The sequence below is a fragment of the Lagopus muta genome, chromosome 6 (assembly GCF_023343835.1).
Source record: "Lagopus muta isolate bLagMut1 chromosome 6, bLagMut1 primary, whole genome shotgun sequence".
Taxonomy (NCBI): Eukaryota; Metazoa; Chordata; class Aves; order Galliformes; family Phasianidae; genus Lagopus; species Lagopus muta.
In genome coordinates, this window is record NC_064438.1 from 48156657 (window position 1) to 48173995 (window position 17339).

The 17339-nt window shown below is 37.2% G+C and overlaps 1 protein-coding gene across 7 annotated transcripts in view; it reads left to right on the top strand.

The window, feature by feature from the left end:
• Positions 1–17339, top strand: part of EML1 (EMAP like 1) — a 119927-nt gene that overhangs the window by 63821 nt on the left and 38767 nt on the right. For 5 of the 7 annotated variants that reach the window (XM_048947817.1, XM_048947815.1, XM_048947816.1 and 2 more), the window contains 3 exons: positions 4632–4814; positions 8384–8446; positions 11464–11596. In XM_048947817.1, the coding sequence (XP_048803774.1) occupies positions 4632–4814; positions 8384–8446; positions 11464–11596 (379 nt within the window). The remainder of the gene's footprint in view (positions 1–4631; positions 4815–8383; positions 8447–11463; positions 11597–17339) is intronic. The other 2 variants (XM_048947818.1, XM_048947819.1) reach the window with 1 other exon arrangement.

The following is a 17339-nucleotide window of genomic DNA, read 5'->3' on the forward strand; positions in this document are numbered from 1 at the left end:
CTGTACTTCAGATGTTTCTTCACATTTGGCAAAGTAATAAATTGCTGAGAAACTGGAAGATACTCTGGAAGCAGATTATTCGTCTGACTCAGTATTGTCTTTTATTTTGCCACAAGAAATCTTTCCAATCTATGAGATCATGGATTAGCTGGTTGGAAAATTTAAAGAGCAGCACAAAGAACATTGCCTCTTTCTGTCTTTCTTTCTTTTTTTTTTTTTCCTGTATTCACTTTGAAACCTGCAGAATCTCAGCAAAGCATAAATGATGAATGATTGTTATTTCCAAATATTAATGCAAATGTGTATTATGGATGATAACCAAGCATCTGAATTGATATCTCCTTCTTTTGTTTAATTCTGGACATTATGTATGGCATTAATCTGATGAGCTAGTGATCTAGACTTGCTTTACAATCTACAAAAATACATGAACACTGGTAAAATGTGATTTCAGTTCAGATTTCTAATTCAAGGGATATAAATTTAACTTTAAACACATTTTTCTTCTTTCTATTCCTATTTTTCTACCATTTCTTTTAATTTTTCTCCTTTTAAAAAAAGCACTGATGAATTCTAGCATGCTTTCATAGAATTGTTAAGGTTAGAAAACACCTGTGTTAGGCCAACCCTTGATTCTTAACCACCATATCCACTTAAATCAATGCTACCCACTTGGGTGTGATGTTTGCGTGTGGCTGAAAATGGTGATGGTGAACGTTGGCTCCATCGTAATGTGTCAGCAGGAACGTTTAGGGTTTATGGCCTCCTTCATGCACCTCTCAAGATAGTGAACAGCTGTGGGTTTTATGAAGGATGAGGGAAGGGCGTTAAATATACTGACACTGTTTAAAAAAACAAAAGTTGCTAAATTTACTGAATTTATGGTGACAAAAAATAGCATGTTGACTCAACTGTGTTCTTACACTATTGTAAAACTACACAGTAAAACTGCAAGTTATCGCTGCGTATCTCTGTCTGTCTGGATATTTTTAAAATGCTTTGTATTTCCTTGGAGCCACGTGAATTGTTTTGAAGATCTTTTAATCATTGCAACAAAGTGCCTTTCTCTTGGTGGCTGTAACTGAGCTGTAAAACCAAACATGCGTAGCCCAGCATTAGGACAACACGCGTGGATGCTGAGTGGAAGGTGGCCTCCAGCTGAAGCATCCCAGGGCCAACCCACTTGCTGCCTGTTGGCACTGAACATTTCTCAGCCTCCTTCTGTTTCTGTCACAGCCTCTTTAGGGATAGCTACTTCAGAAAGTGTGTTTTACGCAGGAGAAAATGTGGAATAAGGTGCTGTGGAGCTTGTAGCTGCTTTACATTTAATATTGGCTTTGGAATGATAATCATGAAATCATGGAATGGATTAGGTTGGAAAGGACCTTACAGCTCATCTGTTTCCAACCCCTGGATGTCAGCGGGCTGCCGCTCACCAGCTCAGGCTGCCCAGGGTGCCACCCAACCCAGCCTTGGGCACCTCCAGAGCTGGGGAATCCTCTGGGCAGCAGAGCCAGGGCCTCACTGCCTTCTGAGGAAAGAAGGTCCTACTCAGTGTGTACCACATGACAAGTGTTTGTTACAAAATTGTCACATTCCCCTGCTCTTTGCTATGAAAATTAGTTTATATGCTGCAGAGGCAAATCACAAAGTAGGCCAACAATGCAGCTTTTGCTTTTGTGAGCAGAGGAGAAAACATCTGTTATGACCTCTGTGGTGGCTGTTCGGTTGGGTAATATGAATTAGTATTTCTCTTGTTTTGGTACCGCAGCACGTTGCTTATCTGCTTGCGTTTCAGTTGCAACTCTATTGCTCAACATTCCCTGATCTGGAGATCTCAACTGCGGGGACATTCCAGCTTCTCCTTGCAGAATTAGGAGCACATGCTTGTGAACACTGTGGTGCTTTTCTTTCTTCAGAAAAGTAGCTCTGTTATATCCCTTGCATCTCCTGTAGCTTACTGCTATACATATGCGGAGAGAAAGCAAGGTCAAATGTGGCCAGGCTCTCAGACATTTTGTCTTCAGCTGTGATCTTACTGAAACTTGCTAGAGGTTCTGTTCTTTCCTGCATGTTTGGAAGAGATCTGGATCCTGTGAAGTAGTGGATACAAAAAAAGGCAAGTTGAAGCTGCAGCTGGAATGAGAGTTCCATTTCTGAGGAGAGGGAGGAATGGTGATGGGGAGGCACAGATAAGCTGTATCCTGAGGAAGGAGTTGATTGGTGTTTTTTGTTAGCAAGGATGCATGGAGAAGAGTCACAGTGACAGCTGGGAGAGGGGAAAGAAGAAACAGATGTAGGTTGCAGTAATTATCAGTGGGAGTGATTTTTTTTTTTTTTTTTTTTTTTAAGGATCTGTAAATAAAAATGCTGCTGATTTACTGTTTGAAGATTTATGGTTATGCAAAATTATTGTTTCTTTACAATTTGAAATGAATCTAACTGATACTTCAGTGAGAATGTTTCTTCTGTAACACCAGGGGCAGACCATTTCATCACCAGCAAATTTCTCCTCAAGTTCTCATCTTGAAAACATGCTATTTTTTACTGACTGAATTCAGAAGAAGATATACCGTGCCATATTGAATTTGGCAGAATGGTTGAAGTTTGATTTTTGGCTTGTATTGCCAATGAAATAAATGAAGTTTTCGATTCGGTTGCCTATTGTCCAGTATGCTAATCCATGTTATTTCCAGCTGAGTTAAAGTGTAAAGTCATTAGAGCAGCATGGGCCTTTTGTTTGTACAAGGAAAGGTTAAGTTCTACAGGCAGCTCATACTGCTGCCAGCATGTCTGCTAATCTTATTTTTGGGATTAATTACCTGCAACAGCTGCAGCGCAGAGTTCTGCACCGAGCGGGTTTGTGACTATGCCAAAATTTGGAAAGCGTTTAGGCTGTCTCAGAGGGAAACTTTTCCAGCATTTTTCGGGAGTTCCCTTGTAGTTTGTCTGAACAGAGTGCTTACATTTAGACTGTGAACACAGTGCTAAAAGCTCTAATAGCCTAATGCTGATATTTACCGTATGCTCTGAAGGTTCTGTAAAGAATTAACAAGTAACTTAAGCTATGTTTGTCTGTAACTATTAATGGATGGTCCGTATTGTTATAGCATTTAAGTTGTTTCCAAGACACTTTGGTAATTACAGATAACTGCTGAGGGTGTGAGAAGTACGTGAGCCAAAAAGCAACAGAAAGGAACCAACTTGTATTTGATTGGATTGGAGATGAACAGAGCTTTTCATTTTAAATACAGTTTTTTCCCCAGATTTTTTTGATTAACAGTTTGTATGTATAAACTTCTTTGGACATGCCTTGAAATGCATTCAGGAGTTGAAACTGTTATTTTCCTGTTTGAAGGATTTGTTTTAAAATTCACTAGTGATTATGCACAAACCATTTAACTTTCGTTTTATGCCTTCGTACTTTTGGAGTGGAAACATCTGATCTGGAAAGGAGGAAAATCAAGTACACAAGAAATGAAAGCATATAGTACCTTCTTCATAAAGAGCTTGGCTTCAACAACTGAGCGGAACAAATGTATGTAGTAGATAGTCGTGAGGCAGAGAAAAGTGAGTGATTGTAGGTGGCAATTTAAATACCATTTTTAAAAATAAAATATAACGTACTAAATACTCAAATGAAAGCTACAATCCCATAATCACTAGACTATTATTACTGAGAATTATGAAGTAAGTTAATACTAATTCCTTTTAGTTTTCAAATCTAGCTAGTTAAATAAACCTTATGGTCCTCTTTTTAAAAAATACTTTTTCTTTTTTCCCCTAGTAGACATCAACTTGGACATATTCGGCATTGCTTTTTCTCTTTTTTTCTTTTTTCCTAATTGAATACTGTAAGAAATTACAGTGTTTCTATTTGATATGAAATGTAGTGGAACAAAAGTACTCATTTAGGAAAAATATTCTTATTGCTAGTTTGGAGTGGAAAGAATGTGTGGCCCTCATCAGTGAGCTGCAGGCTTTAAGCTTATGTGGGTTTGCTTCCAAATAATGGGTGAATTGTATACAAAGTAATGACCCTTTCTGAAACGTGGAGATTAAGAGTACGGTTCTTGAATAATTCTGAATTTACTTAATGTTTCTATTTAGGCCAGAGGGAATGTTTTCATAATATGGCTCGTGTAAATTGGGTTTTATGAAACAGGATTAATGTGTTTTCTCAGTCAAATGGAAGGTGCTTGTAAAATTGAGTCTGTGTGTTGCTTATGTGTCTAATAGATAGGTTCTATCACATATCGGAAATAAAAATGTAGAAGGGTATAGAGAATATAAAGAGTTGTAACTCTTTACCTAAATGACTGCCAACACTTGAAAGTCCTATGAAGTAGGTTATTGAATATTTGTTATTGCTCCAAACTGCAGTTCAGAACACATGGATAACTGATAGTGGGATTAAGAGAAAGTAATCCGGAAACCAACCTTACTTATCATACTTCTTTCTGATTGTTATTAGAGAATTCATATCTCTACTTTTTGGTCACGTAAAAGCTTTCTTCCTCAAGAGATCATCAGATCTGAGTAAAAACCTTACCACCAGGCATTTGTCCGAGCTATTCTTTTATGGTTATGCAATGTAGGTAATATAGGTTTTTTTCTGCTCCTTTGCATAGATGACAGTGCCTCTGCTGCAAGCAGTATGGAGGTAACGGATCGCATTGCCTCTCTGGAGCAACGCGTCCAGATGCAAGAAGATGACATCCAGCTGCTAAAATCCGCCCTTGCTGATGTGGTTCGACGCTTGAATATTACAGAGGAACAACAGGCCATGCAAAACAAGAAAGGACCTACCAAAGGTTTGCATTTCAGATATACGTAAAATGGGTAGTTCAGTTCAAAGAATGTTTTGTGTGTACTAGTTTATTCTTCAGATTTTTGAAGGGTCAAAGTCAACAACTTGAAACTCAGAAAGTTGGAAATCTGACCTATCAAAAAGAACATGTACAAGTCTAAATTGTTAAACCTGTAAGTCTTCTAAAGTCCTCGTGAGCCGGTGAAGTGTTTCTGTATTGCTATAACTTCCTGACTAAAATTAATTTATAAAGTCTTTGGTGAATGTTTCGTAATAGCTAGTATTGAATGTCGCATATTCTATTTGTAAAATTCCTAAGTTTTTTTGATTGGGGGGAAAAAAACAATTCAAATTTAAAGAAAATATAGTTTTATTTCAGTCAAAAATTGTGTGGGCATACCCAAAATCAGAACTTTGAGTTAGCTCAATGGTGATCTGACTGGCAAGGTGTTGCCCAGGTTCAAAGGAAAAGTACAGCCACCTTTGGTGCCTGAATCAGTTACGGAATAACAGATCTAGATTCCAGATAAGATAGACATTGCCACTCTGCAATATACTGTGTTATGCAAATGTTGCAGAGTGCTCTCACCTGGTCCTTTTCCTAAAATAACAGGTTGATGTGTGTGCAACAGAAAAGCTTGAGTGGGATATCCAGCACTTCAGTATAGCAAAGGATTACTAGAACCCCACTGATGTTATGTTTTGTTATCTGTGTGTGTGTAAAAGCATAGGAAAAAACTCATTTGAAGCTTAGTGGGAAATTTTAGCAAATATTTTTGGATTGTCCTGGGAATAAAAGTGATGACAATCTAGATGTGGGAAGTCTGTGTATAACAGACTTCATAGAATAATAGAATGGATTGAGTTGGAGTGGACCTTAAAGATCACTTAGTTTCAACCCCCATTATGTGTAGAGTTGCCTCCCACCAAATCAGGCTGCTTAGGGCCCCATTCAACCGGTCTTTGAATGCCTCCAAAGATGTAACATCCACAGCCTCTCTGGGCAGCCTGGTCCAGCACCTCATGCCCTTGGAGTAAAAAATTTCTTCTGAACTTCACAATCAAACTCTCCCTTCTTTTAGATTAAAGCTGTTCCTCCCTGTTCTTTTACTATCAAACCATGTTGGCTCCCCTTCTGTTTGCAAGCTCCCTTCAAGTACTGGAAGGTTGCAATGGAGTTTCCTTGATGCCTTCTCTTCTCCAGGCTAAACAAGCCCGACTCTCTCAGCCTTTCTTCATAGAAGAGGTTCTCCAGCCCTAGCGTCATCTTTGTGGCCCTCCTCTGCTCCCGCATCCTTCCAGTACTGGGGACCCTAGGCCTGGACACGGCACTCCAAGTGGGGCCTCACAAGGGCAGAGTAGAGGGAGGAAAAAAAGAGAGAACACCATTTAGATTGCTTCAAGGAATTTTAATCCAATATTCTTGCTGAAAACCTCACAGAATCACCAAGTCCTGGATGTCAGCAGGCCTGCAGGGCCTGCTGCCCAAGGTACATTTACAAACCCTTTGTATAAATGGATCTGCAGAGCTCTTCCCCTTTCAAAAAGAGGTAGCAGCTTACCACATCATTAGGAATGCAGGTCTGGAACCTCATGGGATCCCATCCATGTCCCACTGTCCCTGTGGCCTTTCTGTAGCAAAACAGCCAGTGCACAAACAGGTTTGCATGTGAATCTTTGGTCCACATCAGAGCAAAGCATGCTACACGAATTCATATTCCCTTATGAATCAAAGGCATTTTTTGGTATCCATTAGCAGGAGATGCTCACGGTCTCTCTACTGTTTAAATTATGAAATCTGCTTCTTTTGGGGGGTCCTGACATGTGTTAATACAAATTAAACTTTTAATTTATGTTGAAGGGTCTTGTTTAATTACGTGTTCATACCTTTTTGGAAGGGGCTGGAAATTGTTTGACCTTTGCTATATATTTGTGATGGATATTTACTTTTAGTCATTGATTTAACAGAATATGTAAAAACTACTTGGTTTTCTGAACTGAGATCTTGAGTTTGTTTAATGGAAATGGGGAAGGAGGAAATATACAGAATTCCAGAACCAGAATAGTTCATTGTAGATGATGCTGTTTGTTGGATAGAATATACAGTAAATGTCCTTGATCTTGTTCTCCCATTCTCTTCTCTTTGTGTTGTATTCTCCTCATTTTTAATTTGTTTGTCTTATTGAAAAAGAAAGTTGAATGTTTCTGATGATAATTCCTACTAGAACAAAATGTTCCACAAAATGTGGTAGTACAAGAGATGAAGTGGCTTTATGTTGCTTTCAAAATAGATCTTATCTGGCATGTGAAGGAAATAAAGTTTAATTACTATTTCTGAATTGTAACCAATCAGTTCTTGCCTGCTGACTTTGCTTAGTAAAATACAGAGCCAGATTTTCATGGATTTTGTGAACAATTGAGTTCTAAATCAGGAAATGTTTTCTTACTTATGGCAGAAAGTCAAAGCCATACTTAATGTACCTTCAAAAGAAACTTCTATAAGCTGATATTTCTGCCCTTCTATGGCTTATTTTTTTTATGTTTGTGGTGTAAATACTTCTCTGGATGTGAAATTACACTATAACAAGCCTTACATGTGGTAATGTAAATATGGCTCTATAAAAGCCATCATACAAATTACTGAAATGAATCTTGATAATTGCTAACTAAATCCACTCAATTTCTTTAATTTTATTATACACCAGTTGTGCCATCATTGTATGGTCAGCCTTATTTAACATATTTTATTACATGAAACCAAATATGAAGTATCCTGATTGTTTCTTCCAGCTGCTATGTCAAGTATGATGCATTTCCTATTTTTTCTGTAGTAGGCACAGCTACTTCATAAAAGACAGCCCAGAAGACCAAGTTCAGTTTCAATACTGTAATTCAGAAAAGCATTTCAGTGGCCTCTTGTGGAGCCTGTTTGGGCATGGTGGAACTGGGACTGTGGCTTCTTGTGCCGTTACGTGGGCTGAGTGGCACTTGATTTACTTTCTTTTTATTGATTATTTAATGACTGATTCTATGTTTACAATTTTGAAAAGTAGAAATTGATCTCAGTGTCATCAAAATCTCATCCACTGTTGTTTGAAACATACCATATGATCTTTCTTTTGTTTCCTCTGTGGCCTTTGATTAAAGTCTGTGTGAACTGTGGGAAGGCTCTTACCCTTGAAACAGAAATTGGATCCCAGTGTTCTGTTTAAAGTCTGAAATAAAGTTCATGAGAACTCAATTTTCTGAATACATCTTAAGTGAAATTGGCTAAAAGATTTTAAGTGGAAGGCTAGCAAATAGTAATGCAGAGAAACTTGAGCTTGTTTTCAGTCTCCTTCTTGTTCTAGACTTGAGCTAGGCAGCTTAAAAGCAGCATATGTTACAGACACAGAGCTGCTTATCTTTTGTTTGTGAAGCTCCTTCACCAGTGTGGCTTTTTTCTTCCTTATTTTATTCAGCTACTTTGTGGAGTTCAGTATGCTTCCTGCTTTTGTTCTACTCTTATTTGTTGTTCTTTCCTTTTGTAATTATTGGTTTGTTTGTAAACTTAATGGCCCTATTAATCCATAGATCAGAGTATGATTAAAAAAGCTGCTGCTGAGGCTGGTAAACATGTCAGTGCTGCTACCACAGGTAAGACCTTGAAGCAACAGAACTTCCCAAATAAATGTTACTGACAAAGCATAGTAATCTGAGTGTGTTTGAGTTACTGACATCCACTGCTTCTAACAGTTAATGATGTGTTTGTAGTTGTTTGACTGTTGCGTTAATTACCACTGGTGTGAAATAGCTTTGTAAATAAAACCAAATAGCTCCAGAATAAATAGTGGAATAAGTGAATAATCTGTAGTTTTTCTGTGTGCTATATAAGAATTTTGTGTTGTTGCTTTCAACGGTACTTGCTCATGGGGCTCAATCTTTAAATCTCCAGCTTTAGAAATGTGGAGTCTCAGTTTGCTTTGGATTTAGAGCAAAGACCTTTGACTATCGAAGTTAGAGGGGTTGTTGCTGGCTCCTGCTAGTTTCAGTTTCATGGGGTCAAAAGAATAAACCAATGCCAGTTGGAACTTGCTTCATCTTCCCTTTAGCAGGTATTTTTATATAACAATAAAGAAAAAAATATTTTAATCATTTGTTTAACTTTCGTTATTATTCTAACTTGTGATCTCAAAGCTTCACAAAAGTTTTGTGAGCTACAGAGATTGCGTCAGGAAACAAGTGTACAACTGCTGAACTGTAGCCATCTGATTCTATAATGAACAACACAATCTGTTTTGTAAGTTAGCTATTATGCATTAATGCATGTTTATTATATTAGTACATTTCTAATGTACAATCCTAGCAATTGGCTAGGAAACATAGTAGAGTGAAATACTGTAGAAGTAAATAGGATTGTAGTATCTGTTTCCTTAGCTGTGAGAAGCTGAGGTACAGTAGGTTTCAACTATTTTGTTGTGCCTCTTGTTGCGGGTTGACCCTGGCAGGCAGTGGAGTTCCCCACAGCTGCTTACTCCTCCCCAGTGGGATGGGAGAGAACTGGAAAAGTGAAAGCTGGAAAGCTCCTGGGCTGAGATAAGGACAGTTTGGTAGGAGAAGCAAAGCTAAGCATGCCAACAAAGTGAAACAAGGAATGGATTCACTACTTTCTGTTGGCAGGCAGATGTTCATCTGTTGGGAAAACAGAGCTCATCATGCATAATGATGGCTTGGGAAGACAAAAGCCAATGTTTGGGATGTCCTTCCCTTCCTCCTTCTCTCCTTCGGCTCTTATTGCTGAGCATGATGCCATATGATATGGAGTACCTCTTTGGCCTGTCTGGGTCAGCTCTCCTGGCTGTGTTCTCTTCCACTCCTCGTGCAGCCCCAGCTCATGGCTGGGAGGGCAGTGTGAAAAGCTGAAATGTCCTTGGCTTAGTGTAAGCACTGCTCTGCAGCAACTTAAATATCAGTGTGCTGTCAACACTGTTTTGGTCACAAATCCAAAACACAGAGCTATAGAAGTGGCTATGAACAAAATTAACTCTAGCACAGTGAAAAATCAATGCAGTTCTAAAGGCAGCATTAGCATGTTAAAATAGGTCATGGAAACAGGGCTGGAAGGCACCATGAGTTCATTCAAGTCTTGTTTCACCTTTTCCTAAAGCTGCCCATAATATTAGAGTGCTCTTGCTCTTTTTAACTTTGGTAGGAGTGGTACTGTTGAAACTCATCAATCCCAGCTTCTCTTATCTTCAGGGAGCCTAGAGTTTTTCTTTATTTCTTTGTTGACTTGTTTTCATGTCATCCTTCAGTCATCTAAGCCAAACAAGCCTTATTTCTTCACTGTTTCCTGATGGGAAGTATATAATAAATAAATGGTGAATGTGTAACAAACAGTTATCTATCATAATGCAGTTAACTGCTTCAGTACGTGTCAAACAAGTAGAGCTCATCTTGAAACTTGCATTCATGAGTAAATCTTATTTACTGATTCAATCTCCTCAAGTCACAGGCTTTCATTCTTTTTTCTTCAGTATATGAGAACTATTTGAGCAAGTCAATACATGTTTAAATCTGTGCTACAATAAGATGCAAGCATGTTGCATCTTGTATATCTATGTCTAAATGCAATTGTTAGGGATTTTTGTTTATTTTTTTAGATTATTTATCCTGAGCTTTTTTTTTTTTTTTCTGGAGTATTTCACAGCTGTTTTCCCTGGGCTTTGAGATGATGCCAGATTTTTCTCTTGTGTTTCTTAAGTGACTTATGGGCTTCTACTTTCTTTTGGGTATTCTGAACCTGGAGACTTCTGGCATCTTCACAAAGATGGCTTGTAATGTGAAGTGATGTCAAACTTCAGGTGATATATAGAGCTTTAGTTTTCTTCCCTGCTGTGCAGAGAACACTGACATGCTTGTGTCTATGTTTCCAAGGTTTGCTTTGTAATGTAACTTCTCATGTAAGTACTCACTGCTTGCAGTTTTAACCGCTTTTTGTTTTTGCAACTAATTTCTAATGCACTGGAATGGAACTTTTCAGTTATTCTACTAGTAATTAGAGTTTACATATGCATAACACTTTTTTTGAGCCAATGTGATCAGAGTGCAGTTAGATAATGTCAGCTGATGAGATCCACTGTTTTGATGATTTCAATAGCTTTTTCTGATTGATGAATAAAGTTCCTCTTTGTAAGAGGAGCCTACAGTCTTTAAAAGAAGTCAGATGCGTGTAGCTGGAGAGTAAGGATTTATTAACAGATTATTTGCTTGTGGAAAACTTGCAAGATAAAGACCAGGAGTTTCTGGAATTGTGGCTTACCTTTATTTCTAGCACTCTTCAGAATGTCATCCAGGTGGGCAATAGCAGGATTGCTTATGGTGGCAGCTGCTGCCTTTGTGCCTACCTGTAAGCTCGCTGAGCTAGAACAGAATTTTACAGATGGCACAAGCTATGGAATTGTGTTCTTAAGCCATGTGCAGACAGTTTGATATGATTATGAATAAGAAAATATTTAAAAATCATCTTAAAAACCCGTATTCACATACATAACTTTGGTAATAATGGAGGGAAAAAAGGGTATGCTACAGGTATTTAAAAATATTTTTTTGGCTTGCTGGAGAAAAAAAGAAGAATATGTAAACAATGATTGAATCCTCTGCTTGTTTTGCAGCAAGACCGCTGGTACAAACCCTGCCTTTAAGGACTACTGTTAATAATGGAACTGTGTTACCAAAGAAACCAAGTGGCTCTTTACCTTCTCCATCAGGAACCAGGAAAGAAACTGTATCACCAGCAGCAAAAAGGTATGTCTGCCTTGGAAACATTGTAATTGTTAAATTGAGGAAATATTTAGAAGCTTGAAGAAGACCCATTATGTGGTTTTTCTTACTTTCAAGGCAATAGTCTAAATACTTAGTTTAGAATGAAAAGAGATGGAGTTCATTATAGGAGATTTTAAACTCATTAGGTTTAATTAATCATAATTAAGTTTATTATTCTGAATACTGAAAGAACACACAATGCTTAATCTACCAGTTTCTGTTACTTTCTTGTTGCTGCAGTCTAATGAAGAATAAAGCTTTTCTACTCTGTTGTTTAGTCACATGGCACGAAAAGTAATGCAAGGAGTTTCTAATAGTAAGAAGAAAACAGTCTGTAGAGAAACTGTTATCATTACAAATCAGTGTGTTACCTTTGGTGATTTTGTAAGTTATCTTAAAAATGTTACAAGAATCTCAAGGAGAAAAATTGGATCTATCACATTTATGCAAATAAATCTAGCTTTAGGTACTCACTATTGCTGTTAGATGATTAGAATATGTCTCAATTTCAATTGTGTGTTTTGTAGGTTACATATATAGCTGATCATACACCTAGATTATAAGAAATGCAACTGACTTGCTTGAGCCAAGTTCAAGTTAAATGTGACAGATCTTGTGCTGCTGCTCTGCTGTGATGTTTGCCTGTTGAAATATACACATGTATTAGATGCCATGGGATTTTTTTTTTTAAACGTTTCTTTGGTTGTGTGTCATCGTCAGCTTTTTGTAGAGACAATGCTGTAAGGTCTGAGGAAGGCAAGTTGTGGAGATGAGAGTTTTGAAGCTTCTTTTGTAAAAGGTCTCTTCTTAAGGAGAGGTGTTAACTAAGTATACTCTGCTCTGTTACTGATTCAAGGACCACTGGTTTTCATACAACTCCAAATTTTGTTATTGTAGAGAAGCAATTCTATGCAGATTTAAGATTAGAAAGCGTTTTTTGTTTGTGTCACACAAATAGAACTGGGCTCCTATGAAATGGGCCTTACTGCAGCTGCAGGCTTTGGCAAGTTTGCCATAGATAAGAGAAGGTGAATACAATATGAATGTATCCATTATCAGAAATATGTTATCAGAATTTTTTGCAAGTGGATGGAAGAATGTGACTTTTAAAGAGAAAATTGATCTGTATTTTAAAAGGAGTGCTATTTTGTGTATCGTGAATTTTAAGGAAATGCACAGATTACTTCTTCTTAATTCTCCTAAATTTATTCCTGTGAATTGAATGCAGAGTTTTAAGTGGTATTCAGTTTAAAACAAAACAGAACAAAAAACAAGTGAGCCCAAGTATTGGCAGGCTTCCCTTGTGTACGTAGGGTGGGACTCATGATTCTGCGCACTTGTTATCCAGGGTTCAACATGGGACTTTCTGCTTCAGCACAGAGTCAGATGCAGGTGAAGATCATTCTGTGGCTTGTGGGGCAATGTCATGGCTCCACGCATCCTTGCGATGTATGGGAATGGCATCCTGCAGCCTTCTCATCTCACTCACTTACTGTCTGGATGCCCTCAGTGCTTGTGGGAAAGTCCTTATGGAGAATCCTTGGGGAGTGAGTGTTGTATAACAGCCTTGGCTCATCTGTGAGTGAAGTCTTCCATGGGATAAGGATTTTAACATCGTTTTATTGTGCTTTATCCTTTCCCTTTGTTAAAGGAACTAGGCTGAAGGTGCTTGAAGTATACAGTATGAAAATGTATATGCAGTTTTAGGAAAGAAATACATATGGGCAGTCTTGCTGTTATAGTCAGAAGCTTGTTACAGATTCCTTACATTTTAGAAATGTGAGATTATTTCAGTCCTGAGAAAAGTCCAGGTCTGTGGAATTCCTATTCCCTTCCTATTCCCTTTAACACTCTAGTATGCTGTACTGATTCAATTTAGCATGCAAAATTGCTTTAAGGCATTTTTGTCTTGCCTGGATATATACTTTGAGGGGAAGGGAGTAGAGTGTTAAACTCCTTACCAATGAATTACTATAGAAACGTCTTAGTAAATTATTCTTTACTGTTTTTAAAAATGAACTTTAAAGTAACTTAAGAGATTTTGTGTTTTCACAGGATAGCATGCACAAAATATTCAGTGTTCAAAGGTGGTATCTTAACTGCTCTAAGAAGCTGACTTGCCAATAGTCAAGTAGATAAGCTCATTAATATGAATTCATTCATCCTTTGCATTTATAATGGACCATTTTACATTTGAGAGCTGTGAGTATGAGTAAAAGTAGAATTGTAGAATGGCTTAGGTTGCAAGGGACCTAAAAGATCATCCAGTTCCAAATCCCAGTGAGAATAGGGGGGTGCAACATGGGAAGTGTAGCAGCAAGGTCAAATAGCTTTCTTTCCTCGGGAGACAGAAGTTGTCTGTGGTAAGAAGCTTTAATGAGCATTGAACAGTTCATAAATGGTGTGTAGTTTTAAATAACTTTTAAGAACTTTTAAAATTCTGGTTTCTGATAAACAGTCGTGTTTTAACAGTAAATATTAAGTGATGTTTTCAAAGCTTATTTTCAGCTTGAATTATATGTATTGTGTATATATATTTGTATATATATATGCAGTATAGGTGCGGAAAGAAAAATAATATTTCAAAATTTGAAAAGTGAAAGAAAATTAGTAATATTAAAAAGAAATAGCACCTTTCTATTTGAGTCTTATTTTAAACCTGCAGTTTGCTGCTGTAAATTACAAACATCTGCTAGGACTACTATAACAGGAAAATAACTTTTTTTTCTTGTGAACGCATTTTCAAAAGAGGCAAACATCAAGGTTAATGGAGTCTTTCCCAGATGTTTCACTCAACACTGCTATGAAAAGGGGATTAAAAAGAAGTAAATTCTGGTTTGAAATATTTGGTTAGGAAGTATATCATAGCCATTTAAAACAGCGTGTAGTGCCTATCTGTATAAACATACACAAATGATCTCTGCAGGGATCAAATGTGCATCCATACGTTCTATTGCTTAGAAATAGATGTGCTTATTGACATGTCTGCAAATACAACCTCATTTGTATGTGTTAGTTAACTCATTTGAACCCACAGATTGGCATGGTGCTCCTCCTTCTTGCTAGATTACCAAGGAGATGCAGTTCAGAGTTCACTACGTTTCTCTGATTTCCCTTTTAATATTTGAAATGAAAATGACTACTTGTGCAGGAATACAACACTGGGGCTGATGAAAAAAAAATTGAGACTGAAAGGGTGGAACTAGCAGACTTTTATTCAAATTCTGCCACGTTCTCTGAATGACCTTATGCAAATCATTTAACCTTTATGCATATTGGTTTTCCATATGTAAAGTGTGTATCTCTGGATATCAGTAGGCTGTTATGGCCTAACGTGTTAATTAGAACCAGATCTGTTAAGGCACTGAGTAACCTCAACTGACTCTGACTTCAATTTAGAATTGAGGGCACCAGCTCCCCTTTGGCATTTAGATGTCATATAGCCAAAACTCGACTATCTAAGCTAAGGAAGGAATGAAATAACCTGAATAGAGCAAAGGCACAAGTACAACACACAGGTCAATCAGGCGATAAAAATGTGGTAATAATTAACACAATGCAAGACTTAAAATAAAAATGGAAAGGATGATGCTGGTGATATTAGAACCAAAAGTTCTTATCCAGTGCCAGCATGTGATGCACAGCTACACGGCTACCAGGTGCAAGCTGGCTGATGTGAAACTGAAGTGAGTTACAGATGGGCTGGGTAATCAGCTGAAACAGATAATTAGGAATTGCTTGTCTTTGTAAAGTGTTTGCAAGTCTTCCTTGTCCCCTTGTCTCAGGGACTTTGATTTTTTTTTTTTTTAAATTTAATGTGTTTAATATTTTTAATCCGTGGAAGTCAGAAATTAAGCTATTCTGATTACTAGTTTTTTTTGTGTGTGTACTGATCTTTATTCTGAACTTCATACATAGAGTAATCATTTGAAAGTTTTGTTCAGCATAAGATGAGCTTTTTCTATCATGAACAGAACTTTCCCTTCCCCCAGCACTCTTCCTTTCAGAAGCAGTGTGGCTTGAAGTTCATTGCTTAACACTAAATTTGCCTCTGGAATGTGTCCAGCACACAGTAGTAATGTTTTGAGTTCCCTATTAAAGTCTAGGTTTTTGTGACTCATCTAGGATAGCTTTGTTTCCAATAGTTGAAGGGGAAAAGAAAATATAAGGGAGGAGAATGCAGTCGGTACCTTTCCCAGTAGGGATGCTGCTGCAGACTGTAGGCTAGCATATACTTTCTCTTTTAGAAAGAGCCAATCAGTCATTCTTTGTTCTTGAGCAGATTGTAAAGTACTACAATGCTGCAAAACTCTGACAACTGAGATCAAAAGGAAGAAGTTGGAACAAAGAAAACATAAAAAGCTTTGTTTGTAGGGAGAATAAAATACTTTAATAAGATGAATTCCTGTTCTTCTAAACTCTAAACACATGGCCCCTAGGAAATTGTTCGGTCTCCTGGAATTAATGTTCTACATTCTGTTCTGAGGGCAACAATGGTTTGCAACTGGCACACGCAAACTCTGTGTCAAACCTTCAGTTTAGACTCCTATTTAATGCTTGACTCTCAAAAAAACTGTTTTTAAATAAAAAGAATATAAATATAAAAATCCTATCCACTGAGCTTCAAGCAGCAAAGCCATTACACTACTTCACTATCTCTAACAATTAAAGTTATTAGTGTGCTTTGCTCAAAGGCGTAATGAAATTGAAGTCATATATTCTCAAATTCATTCTAATTGATTCAAATGAGAGTCAGAAGGAGTGCTAGACAAGTCTCAAAATATTAGTATTGTTTCACTACTGTACACTTTTTAAATGTATTTTATTGTAAGAGCTTTCATGTGCTTTCCCCCCAGAAATTTGATCATATATATATATATATTTATTCTGATTTGCTCACTGCAATTCAATGATGCAAGCATGTAAAACATACATGCTATGCAGTGATGTGTGTATATATGTATGAAGATTTATTTTCTTGTGTTTATTGCTTTCTTAACAGTCTTGTGTCTCCTAGCTGGATCATCTGTCTGTTTCCTTAGCCTCTTTCATTTTCTTTTTCTGTGTTTTTCTCAGTAGCTTTAGAAACATTTAGTGTATTTGGAGCCTTGCTAAGATTTTGTCATTCAAAGATACATTGGTGTTCTTAGGTGGTTTGAAATGATCAGACACCGGAGCCAATAATTTGCTGTTGTTTATTCTTGCACGTGACCTCATATCTTAAATGCATGCAATGATGTCTTTTAATGGAAGCTTGTTTTAAATGTCTTTTCCATGTTTTATTGTTGCATTCACTTTTTATTCTGCTTTGTTTACGCACCTCTCAATGTGGATTAAGCAGGTCTGTGAATCTTCTCAATGCATGCAAACTGAAAAAGCCTGCTCTAAGGTGAGGGATTCTTAATAGCTTTGTAGTGTTGAAGCTCAATTGCTTTTCATTCCTATTCTGATTCAACACATAGAAAGTGGCTGTTTTAGTGGCAGCATTAACAGTGTAGAACTGTAATTATTCCGATTTTGAACACTCTCATAAGTGCATTTAAAACTTATTGCCGATAAACGCATTACTTATCCAGTGATGATTTCTGATATGTTATCTCCATTCTCTTATGCTAACATCACTTTTACTGTATTTCATTAACTCACGTTCCCATCTTAAGCTTAAAAATGGTGCTAACAAATGTTACCTTTTAATTAAAAAATTGAAGATGTTCTCCTTTCATAT